Source organism: Aquarana catesbeiana, linkage group LG01, assembly GCF_042186555.1.
Source record: "Aquarana catesbeiana isolate 2022-GZ linkage group LG01, ASM4218655v1, whole genome shotgun sequence".
Lineage (NCBI taxonomy): Eukaryota > Metazoa > Chordata > Amphibia > Anura > Ranidae > Aquarana > Aquarana catesbeiana.
The window spans coordinates 444,106,373-444,128,792 of NC_133324.1; the positions used below are offsets into that span (position 1 = coordinate 444,106,373).

The 22,420-nt window shown below is 40.6% G+C and overlaps 1 protein-coding gene across 4 annotated transcripts in view; it reads left to right on the forward strand.

Annotated features, from left to right (window-relative positions):
• The window catches only part of ABCA1 (ATP binding cassette subfamily A member 1), a 144,861-nt gene extending 122,708 nt beyond the window's left edge, over positions 1 to 22,153 (forward strand). For all 4 annotated transcript variants that reach the window (XM_073636251.1, XM_073636242.1, XM_073636259.1 and 1 more), the window contains 7 exons: positions 315 to 421; positions 1,887 to 2,028; positions 3,186 to 3,320; positions 8,248 to 8,351; positions 8,758 to 8,850; positions 12,220 to 12,463; positions 17,482 to 22,153. In XM_073636251.1, coding sequence (XP_073492352.1) covers positions 315 to 421; positions 1,887 to 2,028; positions 3,186 to 3,320; positions 8,248 to 8,351; positions 8,758 to 8,850; positions 12,220 to 12,463; positions 17,482 to 17,622 — 966 coding nt within the window. In that variant the 3' untranslated portion in view covers positions 17,623 to 22,153. The remainder of the gene's footprint in view (positions 1 to 314; positions 422 to 1,886; positions 2,029 to 3,185; positions 3,321 to 8,247; positions 8,352 to 8,757; positions 8,851 to 12,219; positions 12,464 to 17,481) is intronic.
• Positions 22,154 to 22,420: the final 267 nt, after the last annotated feature.

The following is a 22,420-nucleotide window of genomic DNA, read 5'->3' on the forward strand; positions in this document are numbered from 1 at the left end:
ATTAGAGTTACATTTGAAAATGAGCAAAGCAGTAATTTAAAGGATGGGCACTATAAAAAGTAGAAGGATCTAGACATGGTAAACATAGGTAGACTTTTTTTTTCATTCAACCCAGCAGGCTTCATGAAAAGAAACTGAAGAGCTTGCGGGGACCATGCTGTTCTACCTATGCAATGTTACATTGGTACAGTGCAGTAATCTTCCCCCTGAGTTATTGTGTCCTGACAGGGGGAGATATACATTTTCGGTAAAATATAATTGTGAACTTATTGTTACTTAGTACTAGAGCTTACCAAATGTTGTATTACTTTTAGTGCTTTGGACTGCTAGGAGTTAATGGTGCTGGTAAAACCACTACTTTCAAGATGCTTACTGGAGATACTGATGTGACTGCTGGGGAAGCCTTCCTGAAGGGTCACAGGTGAGTAAGGACCAAATCTGTAAAATCAACACAGCAGTATACACAGGATCCTCTTTAATATTGACTGGACCCTGGGATTAGTTAGGAGGAGATTTGTACTGACCACCAATGTAAGGTGTTACTTCTACACCGAACACCAATGTTAGGGGGGGGTTTACACTGACCACCAATGTAAAGGGGGATTTATGCTGACCACCAGTGTAAGGGCAATTCTGCTCTTTCCACCAATGTAAAGGGAAATGTACTCTGATCACCAATGTTATGAAGAATTTCCACTGACAACCAATGTAATGGGGGATTTTACATCAACAGCCAATAAAGGGGGATTTCTACACTGGCCACCAATGTAAGGGGGATTTGCACTCACCACCAATTTTAAAGGGGGCTTCTACATACACCACCAATGTAAGGGAAGATTCAAAACTGACCACAAATGCAAGTTTGGATTTTTTTAACGATTACCAATATTAAGAGGAGTTTCTACACTGGCCACCAATGTATTGGGGAGTTACACTGACCACTAATGTAATAGGAGCATTCACAGTAACCACTAATGTAAAGAGGGATTTACACTGGCACCCTCATGCATCTGCTGAGATGTGCGTATTCACATGCACCAGAATTCAGGGTGCTGTGGCACCATGTTCTTTTGAAGTAGGGTTCCACCTCCAATTTGCTTACCTTTGCAGAACAGGCTGATGTTAGGCTTAATGACTATAGTTGTAGGCAGGACTTTCAAGCATGCCCCTTTACCTCTCCAGTGGGCAGCATTCAGCAGAAGTGATGGTAGCTATGACCTCAGGGGGACATGATATACATATGAATGCCGCCTCTATTTACATTTCAATGCCGCAGTCCGCGGCTATTTACATATTAATACAGTCGCTATTTACATATCATTGCAGGTTATTTACATGTAAACACAGGGTCTGCAGGTGAGTCATCTGTACCTGGCAATAGGGCAGAGCTGGGCAGCAGCAACAGAACTTTACACTGAGATATTGGGACACAGCACAGGACTAAAACTTCAAGGGATAAGGGAATTTAAACTGGGATAGTTGGCAAGTATGAGGCAGCTGCTTTGGGCCCCACAACAATGATGGGGCCCAGGTCAGCTGTCCCTTTTGCCCTGCCTTAAAAATGGTCCTGAGTATACAGTGTGGTTAACTGTGTAGGCTTACATTTTGTTTAATTGCAGTAGAGAATAGGGTATGTTTGGCAATGTTTAAACAAACACCTTTATGGGTTGGTCAACACAAGTCATATAGTCCTTTTTCTGAGTACTTATTACATTATGAATAGCTGTGCAGCTAACAGAGCAGAACAGCGAAAATGTTTTTCTTGTAAATGAATGATGTGTGTGTAACATGAATTTTAGAAAATGTGTTGATAAGTTTGCATCGTTGTAATGATAATGTAAAAATTGAATATATGGATAACTGAATAGTTTACCTTTGTTTTGCAGCATCCTGTCTAACATGCAGGAAGTCCATCAGAACATGGGGTACTGTCCTCAGTTTGATGCTATTAATGAGCTGTTGACAGGAAGAGAACACCTGGAGCTTTATGCTTTACTGCGTGGTGTACCCGAAAAGGAGGTTTGCAAGGTAATATAAATCCTTAAAGATAAAACAGTGGGTATCTGTAATAATCAAAATGTCCTTTAATTTTGGTGGCAACCCTACACCTTGGGTAGTGGTTTAGTTTTTTTTTTTTTTTTTATGTATACTCTTTCCCAGATCGGAAGTGTCAGGCTGTAAAGCCATTCTATCTTGTACTTGAGCTGATAAACAGATACCTGAAAATTGTCATACACCAAACGTGCTATCAGGATTTCTCCATGCCATAAATCTAGCCCCTATTTTGTAGACGTTATAACTTTTGCGCCAACCAATCAATATACGCTTATTGCGATTTTTTTTTTTTTTTTTTACCAAAAATATGTAGAATACATATCGGCCTAAACTAAGGAAAAAAATATTTTTTTAATATATATTTTTTTGGGGATATTTATTATAGCAAAAAGTAAAAAACATTGCTTTTTTTCAAAATTGACACTTTTTGTTTATAGCGCAAAAAATAAAAACCGCAGAGGCGATCAAATACCACCAAAAAAAACTCTATTTGTGGGAAAAAGGGACGTCAAATTTGTTTTGGTGTAACGTCGCACAGCCGCGCAATTGTCAGTTAAAGCAACGCAGTGCCGAATTCCAAAAAGTGCTCTGGTCAGGAAGGGGGTAAAATCTTCCGGGGCTGAAGCGGTTAAACAAATACTGCATGCATTACAAGACTTTTTTTTTTTCCCTGTATTTTTTTAATAGTTAGATTGTATGTGTAGCAACTGGCATTGAATCACATTGAAAGCCAGTGTCTCTTTTCTTTGTGCCTGGGAGCTCTATACTCTCCATAGAGACAGGCCTTACCTAGTGAACTGCAGTGCCATTGTGTGAGATACAGCCTGGCTAGATGGCACATTTCCTCAGTTTTGCATGATCCCGGATGGCACACTGTCAGTGTTAATAAATCTCACTTTTCAGACAAAGCCCACTAACCTGAATCACACTAGCAAAAATTTGTATAACCATTTTTTTATTTTACATATAAGATACGTAATTAAATTATTATTAGCATTGGTCTATGCATTGCCTGACCAGATAAGCAAGTGTGCTGTCTTTGATTGTTACTGGTAGTTCTGAATATCAATGTCTTGGCTTATTCTCAGCAGATACAGGAATTCTGACATTGTCTCTGTGTGTTACATTAGGTTGCTGAATGGGCAGTACGGAAGCTTGGACTAGTGAAATACTCTGAGAAATGTGCAGGGGGCTACAGTGGTGGGAACAGGCGAAAATTATCCACTGCTATTGCTTTGATCGGAGGACCACCAGTGGTGTTTCTAGTAAGTAAACTTGAGCTGTTTCTAATACGCTGATAAATACTAATACACTGGATACAAACTCAAATGAATTGTTTAGTTGCATCCTCACTTTACTTAATTTTGAAAAATCTAAAAGCAATTGTGCAGAAGTTATAAAATCAGTTTGTAACATGTAGGGCCTACTTAAAGGAGCATTAAACTCAAGAGCAAACATTTTATTATATTGTACTTACCAATTCTTAGATGTGATAACTGTATTAGTTTTCTTTTTTAGGCTTTCTTTCTTCTATTTTCATCTGGTGATCCAGCCAGTAAGACTTGTGTTTTTCAAAAAGAGCAAGCTCTCTTGCAATTAGAGGTGACAGATGTGCTTACAGTGATCAGCTTGTAGTTATTTATGTAAAACCCTTATCCCAAAAGGAAAATAAAACTGTTTGCAGTAACTGCTTATAAAGTATTAGCTGGCGATTTGTCTTCAATTTGTTAATGTCATGAAACAGTACATCTAGCACCTAGCACCCCCCCCCCCCCCCCGACTGAAAATGCTGCTGTCCAAAGGGTGCCCCTTGTGCCCATTTATCCAGCGTGGGGTCACTCTAATACAGGAGGTGTGTTACTGGCCAGATCATCTGGTGAAAACAGAGGGGAAAATGCCTATGAAAAAAAGAAAACAAATCCAGTTAACACATCTAATGATAGCTTAGCTGCAATGTATTACATTTTTGGTTTTGGACTTAAAGAGGAAGTCCACCTAAATCCACCTAAAAAAAAAAAATATTAAAAGCCAGCAGCTACAAATACTGCAGCTGCTGACTTTTAATAAATGGCCACTTACCTGACCCAGGGTCCAGCGATGTCGGCAGCCGACGCCGACAACCTGCTCGATTCTCGGCAGCTGCCGCCGCCATCCTAGGTGATGGAATCGGGAAGTGAAGCCGCAACGTGCTGCGCATCGTAACTGGTCCCCGCTATCTCCTGGGACCTGTGTGTTTCCCAGGAGACAGCGCGGAGGGACAGGAAGAGGCATAGACACCCATGGGAGTCTATGCCGGAAGTGGATACAACTACCTGTCTTTGACAGGTATCTGCACCCCCCTCCCCCCTGAAAGGTGCCAAATGTGACACCGGAGGGGGGGAGGGTTCCGAAAAGCGGAAGTTCCATTTTTGTGTGGAACTCCACTTTAATGCCGCTTTAAAGAATAGTTAATTGTAGCTTACTAGTCCTTAGATGTGGTGTCTGCATTAGCTTTCTTTTTTCAGTTTTGTTTTTTCCTTTTTTTCCCCGGTGATCTGCCAGTAGCACACTTCCTGTCTTAGGGTGATAATGGTTGCTCAATGTAGTGTAATTGTATGGAGGAGCAGCACTGTCTCCCTAGACTTGTAAACTTCTCCTGCTTCTTTTCTTTATAATGTACAGGGGAGGAGTTCTGTAGTAATGTAGATGTAGCACCCTGGAGTTTAGGCAGGGTTGCTCCTAAATTTAACTGCCAGGAATAACTACCTTGGCTAATTGTTAGGGATCAATTGATTTTTCCATAAGTCTGGCATTGCTGCACTTTTCTCTTCTGCCGCTAGGTGGCCGGGTACCTAGTGGCATTAGCTACAAGAAGGGCAATGCAAGGTCAGATTATGGGTATATAGGGCATCTCAGCCAATGGGCAGGGGGTTTCTTGAATCCCTTGCACTATATATTTGGATGAAGTCAAGTGATTGGTGTTCTGTGCCACCTGGAGGCTGTCTGGGTGGATGTGGCTTTGGGCCTATCCTGGGCACGTCTGGCTGATAGGCTGTCTGAGAGCCTATCCAGAAGCAAGAGAGCAGCGCAGGGTTGGGATTGCGGCTTGCAGTCCAACCAGAACTGATGGTTCTGCTGGCCGGAGAACCAGTCGTAGTCGGAATAGAGGGGAAGCTGTCGCCAGTAAGGGACTATCCGCCTAATTACCAGGGACCACCGTGAGTAGCTGAGGCAAGTACCGGAGCAGAGTTCTCACCAACCGGTGATGGTGAAGAATCGGGAAACTTCAGTGGGTATCAAGCTAGGGACCCAGCCAGCGGAGGTGACGCTTGCAGAGCAGTCTTGTGTGTCAAGACAGGGACCGAGCAGGCCAGTGGGGTGAAGCTTGAAAAGTATCTGAGTGCCAATCTAGGAACCCAGCAGAGAGGCGGGGGTGACGCCTGTGGAAGATAATACCGTGAAGATTGGAGGAGCTCAAGGGATTCAGTAGCAGTAAATCATCTAGTCTAGTGAGAGAGACTGGGAGCTCAGTGGGCTGAAGAACTACAAGAAGTGATTGTAGTGGAAATGAAGGAACTGTTACACTTTGTTAGAAACTGTTAAAGACTGCTGCCATAGGAGACAGCATTCCTACACATGCAGATGTGGTGCCTTGCTGGATGCCTTTCCCTGCATGGCTGTTCTCCTGTAAGTCTCTGAGTCTTCCAATTAATCTTGCAACTACCTAAGGGTGTCCTGGCTCTAACCCCCTCTCCCAAAGTTATGTTAAGAGAAATAAATTCTATTTGCATTCAAGAAGTGTCTGGCGCCCAATGAATCTACCTTGGATTACACCCCCCATGCCTCACAACTCACCATATACAGAAGGATGTCATCTATCTCTGGCCCTGGAGGTTCTCATTAGACTGAAGGAGGCCTGGGACCTTGCTACATAACTGATAAGTGCAGCACAGGTAGAGAGCAAAGGAAGTTGTCAGGTCACATTACTGACAGAATCAACAGGCATTTTTTGCATTCTTTTATCAGATATAACAAATAAATTTAGAGTATTTTTAAGAGACCAAAAAGGGAGCAGTGTTAAAACATAAGTGGTGTGGCCAAAGGCAGACGATCAATAAATTGTTTGCATAGTGGAATTAAAACCAACATTTTTAAGTACTTTATATGAGCCACTGCTAGTAATTCTTTGGAAAATTATTTGTGTGGTGACCAATCAGATGCTATCATTAAGTCTGGGTTCACACTTGTGCAAACACAGACATCGCATGTGATTCGCACCCGCACTGCGGTGCAGATCGCATGTGATGTCTGTTCAATGTGAGTTCAGCCATACAGTTGTGTGGCTGAACTCACATTAGATTCGCAGGAAAATAGTGCAGGGACTTTTTTTTTTCCCTGCACTGGAATCGAATCGCATTGGTGTTTCTCACCCATGCAATCTGATTCCTGTGCAGGCTCATAGTTCACACTGCTATCAGTGAACTGATCTGGGGGTGTCATTAAAGAGGAGTTCCCATTTAAAAAAAAAATAAAAGTCAGCAGCTACAAATACTGCAGCTGCTGACTTTTAATAATCAGACACTTACCTGTCCAGGGTCCAGCGATGCGGGGGATAGAAGCCCCGCTCGTCTCCCCTTCCGTTCGGCGGCGCCGGCATTGCAACTGTGGGCGCCATGCTATGGCTTCACAGCCGGGCACCCACTGCGCATGCGCAAGCAGCGCTGCATGCCATAATTGGCCGCTCAGTCATCTGGGACCTGTAATGTGTCCCAGATGATTGACAAGAGGGAGGGGGCAGAGCTGAGCCCTTCCTGCGCCGAGGGGAAGTGATGTCACCAGCCCAGGCACTGAAGGAGGCAGACTACGAGGGACCACCTAGCAACAGCCATTTAGAGGTGAGGTTTTTTTTTTTTTTAGGCACATTCATGCATTTTTTTTTTGGGTGGAACACCACTTTAATATTGTATTGACACCCGCATCGGTTTGCGGATAAGTTCACCATTCGTATCATGCTACATGTTACACCCATATTCAGGGTGTAACATGTTACAAATGTGCATTTATTTTATTTTTTTCAAAAGGTGAACTTATCCTTTAACCTGCAAGAAATAACAGATAATACTAAGTGGCATCTGAGGGCAAAGGATTCACTTTCCTTCTCCTGTTTATGCTAATGGTAATTGGATGGTGTGGGATATGTACTTCTACAAGTACATTCTTTCGTACAGTCTTTATTTATAGTACAGTAGTGGCATACTGTGCAAACCATATGTGAAAGTGAAAAAGATACATACAAATAGAATGCTAGCTTTGCAAGATCTGTACTGTCTTTAACCCCCCTGGCAGAGTCTGGCTCGGGTGGATTTTCCATACCAAAAGTGGTATCCCCGAGCCAGACTCGGGATCGCATCGCAGGATCCATGTAGAGGATACTTACCTTGTCCCCTGGATCCTGCGATGTCTCCCCGCTGTAATCTGCGAGCCACCGTGTCTCGCTCGATTCACAGTGCCGAGCTCCGTTCTCTGCGAGCGTTGCAACTCATGGGGACGGAGTTCGGCGGCAAATTCAAAAAGTGCAACACACAGTACAGATACAGTATACTGTAATCTGTAAGATTACAGTACTGTATCAAATAATTACACATCCCCCTTGTCCCTAGTGGTCTGCCCAGTGTCCTGCATGCAGTTTTATATTATAAAGACTGTTCTTTCTGCCTGGAAACTGGAGATTGTCCATAGCAACCAAAAAATGTCCCTTTACATCAAAAGTGGTTTTAGACCAGCTAGAAAACAGCGATAATAAATTAGAATCACTTGCAGAATTGAGTGATAGTGATTTGTGGGGAAATCCGTCATCAAACACTAAAAGTAACAAAAGCGACAATTCTGCAACTGAGCAAATTTCAGTGTTTTTGATTTGATTACATTATTGAATAATTTTTATTATTATTATATTATTATTTGGTATAAATATTTATAGTTATTTATTATATTATAATTTTTTATTTCATTTTTCAAACTTTATCATACCCGGGATGTCTACTAGACTCTTGTTTGGACAGATTTAAGTGAATTATTCCTAAGAATTGCAGGCCTACAATATAAAACGCCAAATTTCTGTGCAAAATAATGGTACCGCTTTCAGCACCTAAAATCTGAAATAATCATACCGCCATGGAGGTTAAAATAAGCTCCTGTGTTTTTTTTAAACAGGATGAACCAACTACAGGCATGGATCCTAAGGCAAGGCGCTTCTTATGGAACTGTGCCCTAAGTATCATTAAAGAAGGAAGATCAGTTGTACTCACATCTCACAGGTTTGTGCTTTTGTTTGTGTAACTAATAAAAAAGCAGAAAATGACATGGAAATGTACTGTATATATAGAAATGTATGTATGTTTGTGTGTGTGTATGTTTGTGTGTGTGCGTGTGTGTATATATATATATATATATATATATATATATATATATATAATGTGTATATATGTATGTAATGTGTGTATCTATATATATATATGTATATATATATATATATATATATATATATATATATATGTATGTATGTATGTGTGTGTGTGTGTGTGTGTGTGTGTGTGTGTTTATATATATATATATATATATATATATACACACACACACAAATAGTATGTCTGTGTTACAATGTTACAATGATATCATTATTATGTGTAATAATTTTAACATTTTATTTATACCCTTTAACAGTATGGAAGAATGTGAAGCTCTCTGTACAAGAATGGCTATAATGGTTAATGGAAAGTTTAGGTGTCTGGGAAGTGTACAGCATCTCAAGAACAAGTAAATCATTTTCTTTTCTTATGAATCTTATGATTGATGCACCAAGTATTCCTAAAGGTTTAGATCTGCTTAGTCTATGAAAATTGGTGGTCAGTGCTTAGTCTACAATTGATAGAAACTTTGTCTTGTCCCAAGTATGAGGCCTCATGCACACTTGTGGCCAAAAATGCTGCTTTTACAGACGTTTGAGCTTTTTTTTTTTTAATGTTAACCTATGTGTCCATGCACACTATAGATGTTTGCAGGAGTTTAGAGGCAGACAAAAAAACATCACTTGCTCACTTAAGAGAGGGGTGTTCTGGCATAAAAAAATCCTGACGCACCTAAACACGCGTTAACGCTAGGTGCTTTTAGCAGTTGAGCGTTTTTGTTTATTTTTTTATTTTTTTATTTCAGTGGCCAGAATAAATTTATATTCTGGTCAATACAAAGAATAAGTGCCCAAGCACTTGACACGCCTAAACGCATTTAAAAAAATGCGGCTTAGGAGCTTTTGCAGCTACTTTTTTCCTGCCAAGTTTAGAAGAGCCCCAGTGTGCATGAAGGCTTAAAGGCTTAAGCAGCCCATACAACAGAGCGCATTTCTTTCCTGCAATCACAGACAGTGTTGACAGGGGAATCCCTCCCGCCGAGCCATCGTATTCTCCTGGCAGGGGAAGCCGTCCTCGCTGGGAGACGACCGTGATTATTGCTAGCGGCTATACCAGCCACTAGCGATAATCACATACAAAATCTGACAGGCTGGGTGATTCCAAGTTGATTGATCAATCTTCATTGATCATGGTTCGAAGGCTGGCCTTAGAGAGTTGGAATCTCAGCTGGTTCAGCAGGCATCAATGGATGGCCGTACTTCAAAGCTTCATAGAAGTTAATTCGATTTTCAAGATTGAATTAAGGCGGTCAGACACCAAGGGAATTTGTTTCCTACAACCATTGTTTGCAGGAAAGACATTAATGGTTAGAATCCGGCTGGTTCCTGCTGAACAAGCTGAGATTCGAACTGTGTATGGCTGGCCTAACTCCTTATATTGCCCCAAAATGTGCTAGGAACAAGGACTGTGTGCAAAATGCAGTTAAAGCTGATCGCCATGTCTCATTGAATTTAAATAGCTTGTTTCAATCAAGCTGGTCCAAATGAACTATTTACTTCACTAACAGTTGCCATGGCTGTGAAGGCTGTATAAACTTTATGTAGCCTTAGCTACATATACAGTGGGGCAAAAAAGTATTTCGTCAGCCACCAATTGTGCAAGTTCTCCCACTTAAAAAGATGAGAGAGGCCTGTAATTGTCATTATAGGTATACCTCAACTATGAGAGACAAAATGTGGAAACAAATCCAGACAATCACATTGTCTGATTTTTGAAAGAATTTATTTGCAAATTATGGTGGAAAATAAGTATTTGGTCAATATCAAAAGTTCATCTCAATACTTTGTTATATATCCTTTGTTGGCAATGACAGAGGTCAAACGTTTTCTGTAAGTCTTCACAAGGTTGTCACACACTGTTGCTGGTATGTTGGCCCATTCCTCCATGCAGATCTCCTCTAGAGCAGTGATGTTTTGGGGCTGTCGCTGGGAAACACGGACTTTCAACTCCCTCCAAAGGTTTTCTATGGGGTTGAGATCTGGAGACTGGCTAGGCCACTCCAGGACCTTGAAATGCTTCTTACAAAGCCACTCCTTCGTTGCCAGGGTGGTGTGTTTGGGATCGTTGTCATGCTGAAAGACCCAGCCACGTTTCATCTTCAATGCCCTTGCTGATGGGAGGATGTTTGCTCTCAAAATCTCACAATACATGGCCCCATTCATTCTTTCATGTACACGGATCAGTCGTCCTGTTCCCTTTGCAGAGAAACAGCCCTAAAGCATGGTGTTGCCACCCCAATGCTTCACAGTAGGTATGGTGTTCTTTGGTTGCAACTCAGCATTCTCTCTCCTCCAAACACAACGAGTTGCATTTCTACCAAATAGTTCTACTTTGGTTTCATCTGACCATATGACATTCTCCCAATCCTCTTCTGGATCATCCAAATGCTCTCTAGCAAACCTCAGATGGGCCTGGACATGTACTGGCTTAAGAAGGGGGACACGTCTGGCACTGCAGGATCTGAGTCCCTGGCGGCGTAGTGTGTTACTGATGGTAGCCTTTGTTACATTGGTCCCAGCTCTCTGCAGGTCATTCACTAGGTCCCCCCGTGTGGTTCTGGGATTTTTGTGCACCGTTCTTGTGATCATTTTGATCCCACGGGGTGAGATCTTGCGTGGAGCCCCAGATCGAGGGAGATTATCAGTGGTCTTCTATGTCTTCCATTTTCTAATTATTGCTCCCACAGTTGATTTCTTCACACCAAGCTGCTTGCCTATTGCAGATTCAGTCTTCCCAGCCTGGTGCAGGTCACGTTTTGTCTCTCATAGTTGAGGTATACCTATGATGACAATTACAGGCCTCTCTCATCTTTTTAAGTGGGAAAACTTGCACAATTGGTGGCTGACTAAATACTTTTTTGCCCCACTGTAGCACTGTGTTCTGGCAGTGGGATGAGAACTTCTGTCCCACTCCTGGAACAAAATCCAGTCTTTCGAGGAGTTTTGTATCTATCCCTAGAATACAAGGCTTCCACTGAATGAGCAGCGCTCATCCCGACTCGATTTTGTTCCAGGAGTGGGATGGGAACTTCTTGTCCTGCTGCCAGAATACAGCACTGTATACTGTATGTAGGTAAGGACATTTTATACAGCGCACACAGCCACTGCAACTATTAGTATAGTAAATAGTTCATTTGGGCCAGCTTGGACCAAAAGAACTGGAGATCAGCTTTGACTTCAGCAGCCAAACGGATCTCAGTTTGCGAAAGGCGAATGATTATATTTGTGTACTATAAAAGTAGTAGTGCAACGCTGTGAACAATGAATAGCACACAATGAAATATAAAAGTTCATATATATATATTTTATATGAACTTTTATATTTCATTGTGTGCTATTCATTGTTCACAGCGCTGCACTACTACTTTTATATTTCATGCTGAGATTTGATTTATTGACCCTCAGTGTTCAGCTGCTCCTATTTATTATTATTTTCATTTGCGCTGATTGATTACCTTTCAGTCTTATATTTGAGTACTGCCCTTTGTACATTGCCCTATTGACTTTTTGAATGCGCCTACATACCTGTACAATTGCACATTCTTTATTTTCCTTTAAGCTGTAATGAGCAGACCCAGCTTTACTATATATTTGTCCGAATTTCACAACGTAGCATTAAAAAGTAGTTTACAATATTTGTTCACTGTGCTTTTGTCTTTGATCTCGATGTCTGTATACATTGAGTTAATAAAAGAGTTCTGATTCTTCCTGTCTGACAGGTTTGGAGATGGGTACACAATTGTAGTACGGATAGGAGGTTCAAATCCAGACCTAAAACCTGTGGAGGATTTCTTCAGCCATGCCTTCCCAGGGAGCATGTTAAAGGAAAAACATCGAGGAATGCTGCAGTACCAACTGCGGTCCTCACACTCTTCCTTGGCTAGGATCTTCAGCATTCTCTCCAAGAACAAGAAAAAACTTCACATTGAAGATTATTCAGTCTCTCAGACCACTCTTGACCAAGTGAGTAACTATGTGTGTAATACTATGTTTGTATATATATCTATGAAGATAGATAGAGTCAATATTTGTCCACAAATGATGGTCTTTCTGCATGAACAAGCTAATTATTTTGTCTCTGGCCCACTGCAGTTTCTCTGTTACTATCTTGTACAAAGTCCTAGGCTATTAGTTATCTCTAACTGACTGGCACCACCTAGTGTACCTATTAAAATTTTCACCAAAATGCAGTGCAGTGTTTTTAGCTATCAAACAGCATTGTCCAAGAATAAGCTTTATAAAAGGAAAGTAAGTACTGCTTTACTACCCTTATTTTAAACATTTAAATATTTACAGTATATACATGTGAAGGGTGTAATGTTGTTGGTTCACATGCCTGTGGAAGACAAACGATCAGACGGATTAAGGTAGAATGAGGCTCTAGGCAAGATAATAGCTTTGCATCCCTCATCCCTTTGATTAACATTATGCATTGCACTACACTTCACGACTCACCCTCTGCGTTGATTTTCCTGGGCTTCGTTGAATGGCAGTGCAAACACTATTGACGACTTCTTCTGATACATGCGGTCGTCCAGGACTTTTACGTTTGCACAAACAGCCCACAGTTTCAAGGTTTTTTTTTATGGCAATCGTAGATAGATTTTCTGGTTGGAGGTTCTTTTACGAATCATGAGCGAAAATGCTGTTGCACAACAGTTACAGAATCCGTTTTGCTCAATTCAAGAACAAAACGCCGTCTCCGCTGCAGACGCTGCCATGTTGACTGACTAGTCATGTGACACACGCACCTATGCGATACCGCCTATGTCACTTCCCTCAGTAGTGGGACACAAACTTTATGAGTACATCTACCTAACGGTTCACAGTTGTGATCCGTGTCCTCAACTGTTAGACCCGGTTCACACAGGGGCGACGTGTCAGGCGACTTAGCCACCTGACAAGTCGCGTTCTGTTCTGTGCAATGGAACCGTTCTAATAGGAGCAACTCAAGACGCTCCGACTTAGAAAAAGGTTCCTGTACTACTTTTGGGGCAACTTCAGGCGACTTGCATTGACTTCCATACAGAAGTCGTTTTGCTAGTCGCTGCTGAAGTCGTGTGCAGGTCGCCTCTGTGAGTCGCTCTGCAAGTCGTGCTGCCCCTGTGTGAATCGGCTCTTACTGTTTTACATCTGGAATACTTCTACTTCTTTCACAGTGACTGTGTTCAGTCACTGTTCAGTTTTCAGACAGCTGCAGGCAAGGAGGATTCCTTTTATGCTGTTTAGCTTGGATGAAATGGTAATCAATTGATTTTCCCTCATTCATCCTGGGTTCACACTATTGCCAATGCGGGAACCAGCGGGATTCCAGTGTGGGTTCCTGCATCGCATCTTCCTCTGCAGACAGTTCACACTGCCCTCTACGAACCACTGCGGGTGTCAAGACAACGTTAATGACACCCCCAGTTTACAGATCGCAGTGCGAACACCTATGTGATCCGATTCCAGTGTGGGGGAAAAAAAAGTTCCTGCACCTTTTTTTTGTGCAAATCCAATGACTGTATGGCTGAATTCGCATTTCACAGACATCGCATGTAATCTGCACAGCAATGCGGTTGCAAATCACAGGCTCAAAGTAGAAGTTCAGCCTAACACTAAAATCACACTAAAACACTAAAATGTCTACATCTACAGACATCCATGATCTAACACTAACCTATCTAACCCTGTAAAGATTAAATCGCTTTACATACCTTTTTTGAAGCCGATCCGATCCAGTCTCCAGTGGCAGAAGCTCTGCAGAGGACACAGCCAACAACGACTGTGAAATTAATGGGACATCACCCATAGACTTACTATGGGGCTTCCGTTGTCGAATGTGTCCTCTGCACCCGCCTCCACAGAGAAGTTGCAGCTGACAGCTCAGCGTGGGATCAGGTCGGATCAGCTTCAGAAAAGGTATGTACCTGTATACTGGTTTCTTCTTTACAAGGTTAGTGTTAGATCGTGGATGTCTGTAGATGCAGAGATTTTAGTGTTAGGGTGGACTTCTACTTTAACCCACAGGGCTGAATGAGAGAAATCTTGCTTGTGTGTGGCTAGCCTTTAGTACTTTACTTTCTATTACTTTCTATTTTTCTATCTGTGAGTACTTTAGTAGCCTTAAGTACTCACAGATAGAAAAGTCAACAGATTACATAACAACTCAGTGAGAGGTTTATGAAGGCAATTTATAGTAATTTCAGTATTAGTTATTCGTATAATTAGCACGGTGAAAATGTTCCTATGTGTGTTGTATTATTATACAGGATTTATATAGCGGCAACAGTTTGCGCAACGCTTTACAATGTAGGGAGACGCTACACAAACAGTACAATTCAAAACACTAGGGTTAGAGGAGCCCTGCTCCTGCAAGCTTACAATCTAAGAGGGAGGGGCTGGTGAAACAAAAGGTAGGGACTGTGAGGGATGAACTAATGAGGGGAAGAGAAGATTTGGTTGTTAGCTGGAGGCAGGATAGGCCACCCTGAAGAGATAAGCTTTCACGGATCGCCTAAAAGTGGACAGAGTAGGAGATAGCTGGACAGATTGGGGTAGTGACTTCCAGAGGATGGGAGAGGCTCTGGAGAAGACCTTGAGATGAGCATGGAAGGAGGAGACAAGAGGGCTAGAGAGCAGGAGGTCTTGGGAGGAGCAGAGAGGACAGTTTGGGTGATATTTGGAGATAAGATTGGTTATGTAGCTCGGGGCAGAATTGTGAATGGCTTTGTATGTTATTGTTAGTGTTAAAAACATTGTTCCTGTTTAGAAGAAGCAATTTTATATATTCAGTTTGTGAATGAATGAACAGGAAGCCGCTCAGCACAGAGCACTTCCTATTCATTCACTGTCCAGTGCAGTTGAGGCTGCAGAGAAAGGCATGTGTGTTGAGCTTTGGGGTGCACACCCTAATGCAATAGGCTGCGCACACTTACTGTATGTATACAGTACTGTGCAAAATGGAGGGGGGGGGAGGTGCTGCGCTAACCAGAACAGCGGGCTGCTGTTAATCTCTGTATAAAATCAATTAAACTATATGCTGATACCCCATTGTGAATAAAATCACATAAATTTGTATAAACACTGAAAACCTTGTGCAATATTCAGGGATGCTAAGATCTTGTGCCGGTGAAAATCAATGTGCAAAAACAGCTACATGTAAACAGTAAATAGGGAGTATTGCAAAAAACATTCAATTCATATAAATAAAGATAAATAAATGCATCCTTAATAAATATTTTTGTGCGAAAAATTTAACATATAAAGTGCGAGTGCTATGGTGACCTAAACATCTCTAATCAATCAAAGCAATCAAAAAGTAATATAAATAATATAATAAGGTAATATAGTGTCCCAGCGATAGTAGTCCTGAAATACTCTGCTAATCTGAAGCAGAAACAACAAATAGCATGCAAATAGGTGCAACAACTTAACGTGCAATGTGCTAATGTCCTCTAAGGTGCAAAAACAGTCCTATGTGCTCAAATGAACAGAAGTGGGGTGTCTGAAGTGCAATTCACTCTGTGTCCTCTTCGTGCATAACACACTAGTGTAAGCAATGGCCCCTTACCTAGCGGTGCTAGGTAAACCGCAAAGAGGTAGCTGTAGGTAGCTATGATTCTTAACTTCAGGGTCCTGAGCCAACATCAATCCTATTTCTGTCTCCACGCTTGGCGGCGTTGGATAAACCTTATGGCAGCTGGGTTCAGATAGCTATGGTCTTAGCTGGGGTCCTGGACCAGCGCGGGTCCTAACTCTGCCTCCACATCTTAAGTGTATGTAAAAACCGGTAATGAAGGACAAAAGGTACTGGATAGTGAAGTAGGTTTTAACAGGGTGGAGCTTTTTTCAAAACCATATGGAAGTGTACTCACATTACACAGTGTAAAAACGAATCCTTTCTCCTACGAGCGGCGAGCTCGTTATGCCTCAGTCAATGTGAAAAAGCCTATTCCGTCCCTACACGTGACGTCACCGATCACGTGACTTCATCAGGGGACGGAATAAGCATGCATATATATATATATATATATATATATATATATATATATATATATATATATATATATATAAATACATACATACATATACATATACACAAGCCATATACACAGCCATATTTGTTCATTACATACATACAGAGGCTCAGCTTTCTACTTTGAAGTGCTAAATAGTGGTTGTCTGTCTTTGTCACAATAGAAGTCTGCCAGTCGTTCCGGCACATTGAAAACAATGCACTCCCTGTGTGGCTGTTGTGAAACTAAGACAGGGAAATTCCACTGTACCACTGAGTCCCTCTAATGCAGCCTTTTTCAACCAGGGTGCCTTCAGGTTTCTTCAGGGGTGCCTTGGCAAAATGCATAAAAACTGCCGCCCAAACATTGTATACAAGCCAGCGGGTGAATCAAGCCTGCCTTTTAGTTACACAAAGCCACGGGTTTTCGTTCTGCACCATTACGACTTTCTAGCCACCGGCGTCCTATCAACCAATGATGTCATCGGTTGATAAGGAGAACATCAGGTGCCTGCACAGCATTCTTGTTTGCCACTCTCCGCCAGCACTGGGGTCACATTAGCTGAGTGAGGGCAAGAAACTGAGAAGAGAAATGTTGGAATACTAGTCAGTATCATTCTGCAAAGGTGTATTTGCTTCAGAAGAATAAATCACTAACGTTGGGTGTCCTAAGAGTGTGGATGTGGCTGGGTTATATTTAGACCATAGTTTTAATTTTTCTATCATTGAGAATGGTGTGCCTCAAGATTGTGCACAATTTTAAAGGGTGCCTTGATTGATAAAAGGTTGAGAAACATTGCTCTAATGAATAGTCTACACATTTCTACATTAATAATAAAAATAATGTTAAAATATAAAAGTGGAACACAGCAATATGAACTCAAAATATCTGTTCACTGAAAGCATACTTTTAACAAAAAGTGTTCAAAAATAGGATGTTCCCTCCTTGCAAAGTAACATGGACTATTTGTATTTTTTCCTCTAGGTGTTTGTTAATTTTGCCAAGGACCAAAGTGATGATGATCATTTGAAGGACTTGTCATTGCACAAAAACCAGACTGTTGTAGATATGTCTGTCCTGACATCATTTCTTCAGGATGAGAAGGTTAAAGAAAGCTACGTGTGACAAGTCAAACTGGACAAGTACAGAGGATTTTTCATGAAAAGCCTCCCTTGGCCAGGTCATGGAAAGTGAAGAGGTCAGGTCACTAACACCTGAGCAGTGAGGGAGGCATCATAAACTGGACTACAGAGCTACCACTCAATGCAATGCAAATCAATGCAATGACAAACACAATTCCAGAACAGAGGCAGTGCCTCTTGTGTTGCCTTGTTGTACTGTACAAGTAGAAGACTTGAACTTAGAGGCCAACAGTATGACGATGTGAATCTGTAATGTTGCACCCACTGGATCCTGCCCAAAAGTGGGGTTGCTACAACAGCTACAATGTACATTTTATATGTCTACCATGTTCTGTTCCAGGATGGCAACAATCTTACCACTGACAAATCTTGACCAGTTACTATTTATTACTGTATGGGGCTTTGATATGTGTCAGGCGAACCAAACGTGGTCTGTTCAGAAGGACTAGCTTTAATATTGGGGGTATGTGTGTGGGCTTCAAGAGATGTGTTGCCGCCACTGAGGCTGTGCTGTGTATTTTTTTAATATCTGCTTTATAGCACAGTCCACAATTTTGCAGAGACTCCTACTAGAGAAGCCATTATCAGCATTTCAGATCAGACCAGTGTGAAATCCTAATAGAAAGGCTGACTGCATCCAGTATTTGTAATTTATTTAAATTATCTAGAGTTTACTATATTCTCATTAATGTTAGTAAATCAAAAAAACATGAGCCACAACGTATCGTTTGTGGATGCAGACCACAATATACTTTTTCTTAATTTTTTATACTGCTTTAGATCCATGTTTTCTAAAGTTGTTTTTTGTTCTGTAGCATTGTTACAGGTGTCTTTTGTTGTTATTTTGACATTTTACTAATGTCTTTAGGGCTTTTTTTAAATTTTAGAACTTCAAGTAATATATTTTTGTTTTATTTTGATCATGAATTCTAGTTTACTTTAGGATATTTGTGATCATGTGCAATTACCTGCATGTGACAAGTTCTTCCTTTTATAAAAAAACAAAACAAAAAACAGATGCACTCTTTTTGGTACTCCAGTGCATTTTTATCAACAAGCCAAGCATTTGAAATAATAGTCTTTCCATGCGTGAAGCTTGGATATAAGTGCAGTAAGGAAGATAAGCTTAGTACCCAAAGTATACATCTCAGCCACAGTCATTTTACATATTTACATGCTTATGTTCTTAATGAATTGGGTTTCAGTTTTGTCTGTATGCTACAAATTGTCATATTTCATCCTCGGCAAATCTATATTGACAGTCAAATAGTCAGCATATACATGAGATTATATAATAGGGCAATGGATAGAGCAATTGTATTTTGGGCAAGATGCGGTAACTGTGCAGCCAATCAAATTTCAGTTTTCTGTAGTTAGATTGGTGAAAAATGAATTCTGAATGATTGCTGTAGGTTACATCACTTCACTTCTTTGCCTTGAAGTAGACCTAACTTAAAATCTGAGCCTGCTTTGAACAATTAGGGAGGATGGGTGGTTGGGTAAAATAGAGTTTTACCTGTCTTGCTTAACAAGGAGCCCTATTGACATGCTTTGTGTCACATGACCTGGTGCTTTGACAACCATAAACAGAGGTGCTGACATCAGGAGAGTGTTTAGTGTAAAGAGAACAAAGGCCCTCAGTGCCCATGATGCAGGCAATGTAACCTAATGTTAGGTTAAGTTTACACAACCTGGCAATGGAGCCCTCCCTCAACTTCCAAAATGCCTCACCTGTTATTTTGAGTTTTAGCTGAGGCCTTGTGTATTGCTAATACAAGTCTATGTGTAACAGCCTATGTTAAAGCCAACTTTTAGAGGTTCCATGAAACCTAAGGGTTCCTGCAGAGGTTGTTAGGGGTTCCTTGAGCAATGATCAATGTCTGCCCCTTAGATAAGTTCCCACTGACCCCATTGGTCTTTTTAGCTATCTGTAAGGGGGTAATTCTTCCCAACGACCATAAGTGTAAGGAGCATTCTTTCTACTGACCATCAACCTAATGTACCATGAGTTGTAGATATATTCATTTTTAGTAGGGGTTCCCTGAGTCTGGAAAGTTATTTCAAGGGTTCCTCTGTGTTAAAAAAAAGGTTGAGAAAGGCTGCTTTAGAGCAATGCAGAACTCCGTTCATAACGTTATAGTGTTTTTTCTTTAATGTTACAGTCTACACGCAAGCGAAATGTCTCATTTTCAGCCACCATGTTGTCTTTGTTAATCTTGCAGTGTTTAGGGCTGATTTGCTCAGTTTATTTGATCAGTGTTTCAGGGCAACTATTCTAGAAGAAAAAAAACTCTTGTCTTTCCTATTAACTACATATGCCCCATCATAGACCATTGATCAGTACATCGCCTTACAAATGCCATGGCTTACCCGGCACGGGAAATTTTAGTTCTTCTGTGAGCTGAAGGGCCAGTGGAGCTGCTCTTGCACAGCTATTTTTCTATAGGGAATTATAAAGTAGCTACAAACAGCAGCGCAAGTGCAATGGTGGAAGAGGGAGATGCATGATCTGTATTGGGACCTATGTAGTGCAGATAATGGGTGGTAACCTTAGATTATCTAAAAGTATACTTATTAGTTATACTTTAGGGGGGCAATATATTAGTGAAATCTGTTCAAATCTGAATGATCTGACCCCGAACAAAGCTACCTTCATTTGACATGTTCATCCACTATACAGAGCATGCATGCAATCTTCTGTTACTGCTTCACAAGGCAATTCTGGGTTACCTCTGTTCATGATTAGACATCAGGAGAACTTTCCAAGCAGCCAGAGTCTTGCTTCATACAAATGGAGCCACTGTTGAGACAATCTTGATTTATTTGCAGCCATCTTTAATTCTGGTTTGGATGGGACAATATTACCTCACTAGCTACTGAGCTAGGTGGAAATAAGAATGAAGGTGACACTGGCAGGTTATTGTCACCCAAGTTAACAGCCAACAACCGGCAACGTTGGAAGGAAGACCATTTGGTTTTGCTTTTATTGTCAAATAAAGTTAAGTACTAGAACAAGTTTAATGTACTTATCAATGCAATTTGTTTTTGTTTTTTTTTAACCTCAGTCTATGCAATAAGCATTATAAAGCCCTGCACCTTATGTTTCACAAGGAAAAGTTGATTTTCTTGTTCTTTAAGCATTGCCTTACCAGTTACCGTTATTGCTGGATGATAAGGACAGGTTATCAAGATTATCTAAAGTAATCAGTGGCAATTTTCATGTGCCTAAATTATGCCAAGGGTGCAGTGCCAAGTTATCAATATTTCTACCATAATGATCCACTGTAGCAGAATATTGATAACGTATTGTTACACTCATATTAGTGCCACACTTGAACCATGCTGACTCTGGTTGTGTTGCATACATCATCAGAGAACAGCATTCTGGTGAGAGTAGAACTTCAGACAAAAACATTATAATTATTTTATATATCTATATATAAAATATGTGTGTGTGTGTATATATATATATATATACACATACATAAAGGATGGGCTTTTATATTTGTCTAGAGTTCTGCTTTGTGATTTCTTCCAGACAAATGCATCAATGATGTTATGCCACGGCTAGGTTTGCCATACACTGACCATGCAATGACCCTGATTTATTAAAGGAATTAAACACATCCACTTTGCAGAGTGCATTTTTAGCTTAGAGAATGAGGTGAAAACCTGCTAACTTCTATCGGCCAATCATGTGCAAATAAAAATACAGTTTTCTTTCCTTGCATATGGTTGGGTATTCTTTGCAAAGTGTAGCTAAGGGAAAATTTCTCTTGCAAAGTAAAAATGAATTCTGCAGAGTGAACATGCTTGTCTCCTTTAGTAGGTCCTCCACAATGAATGGTAGGTTAAACGCACAATTCTTACTTTTTTGTTTTTAGGATGCTTATTTATACCTGGTCACCACTTGACCCCTATTCATTGTATAGTCATCATGGAATAACTGTGGTAATGTGTATGTCTGTTTTTATCTCGAGGTCTAAAAAGTCTCCAGCTTTTTCATTTAACACATCATGGTAGGTGGGTAATCACAACGCTTAAACTGGCCCATTGTGTAAATTAACTCTCTTTCCTACTAATCCAAAACTAATAAGTCAGACTCCATGTGCCACTAAGTCCATTTTTTCCTGTATGTATTACAAATGGTCTGGGAGCCTTTCCTGCTTTTGGAACGTGGCTCCCATTCAGAAACATTTCTTCTATGTGACGTGATGTTTTGCATACATTGTTTCACTATTTGGTCCTCCATTCCAAGCACTTTAAGCTGTCTTTAATGGGATCTATTTTTGCACTGGAATACCCATTAATGTTGCATAAAAACAGAAAAGAAAAAAAAAAGGTTTTACAGTATATTAGATTATAAGTTTAATACTTCAGTTGAAATTTCCATGACTGAAAAAAAACTATTTGTATTGTTAATAACTGTTTAAGTATTCAAAATTTGTTTAGATATAGATCTATGTTAATTGCCTTGTAATAAGTCAAATAAAAAAAAAAAAAATCTGTGACAATATTTATTTCTTATTTTCAACACTTCATTTGATAAAGTGAGACTCAAGAGTTTTTTTATGGAGCTAAATAGGTTTAAAAGTCTTTTCTACTGAATTTTATAAAATCAGGTAACCTTGTACCCTAAAGTGGTTGAAAACCCTTTCATATACCCAGTGAAGTGACTGGCCTCAGGTGATACATAGAGAGGAAAAAAAAAAATACTCCTACATAAGTTGTACGTGTTTATCTGCAGCCCTCTACTCTACATCCATTCAAAGTGCTGAATT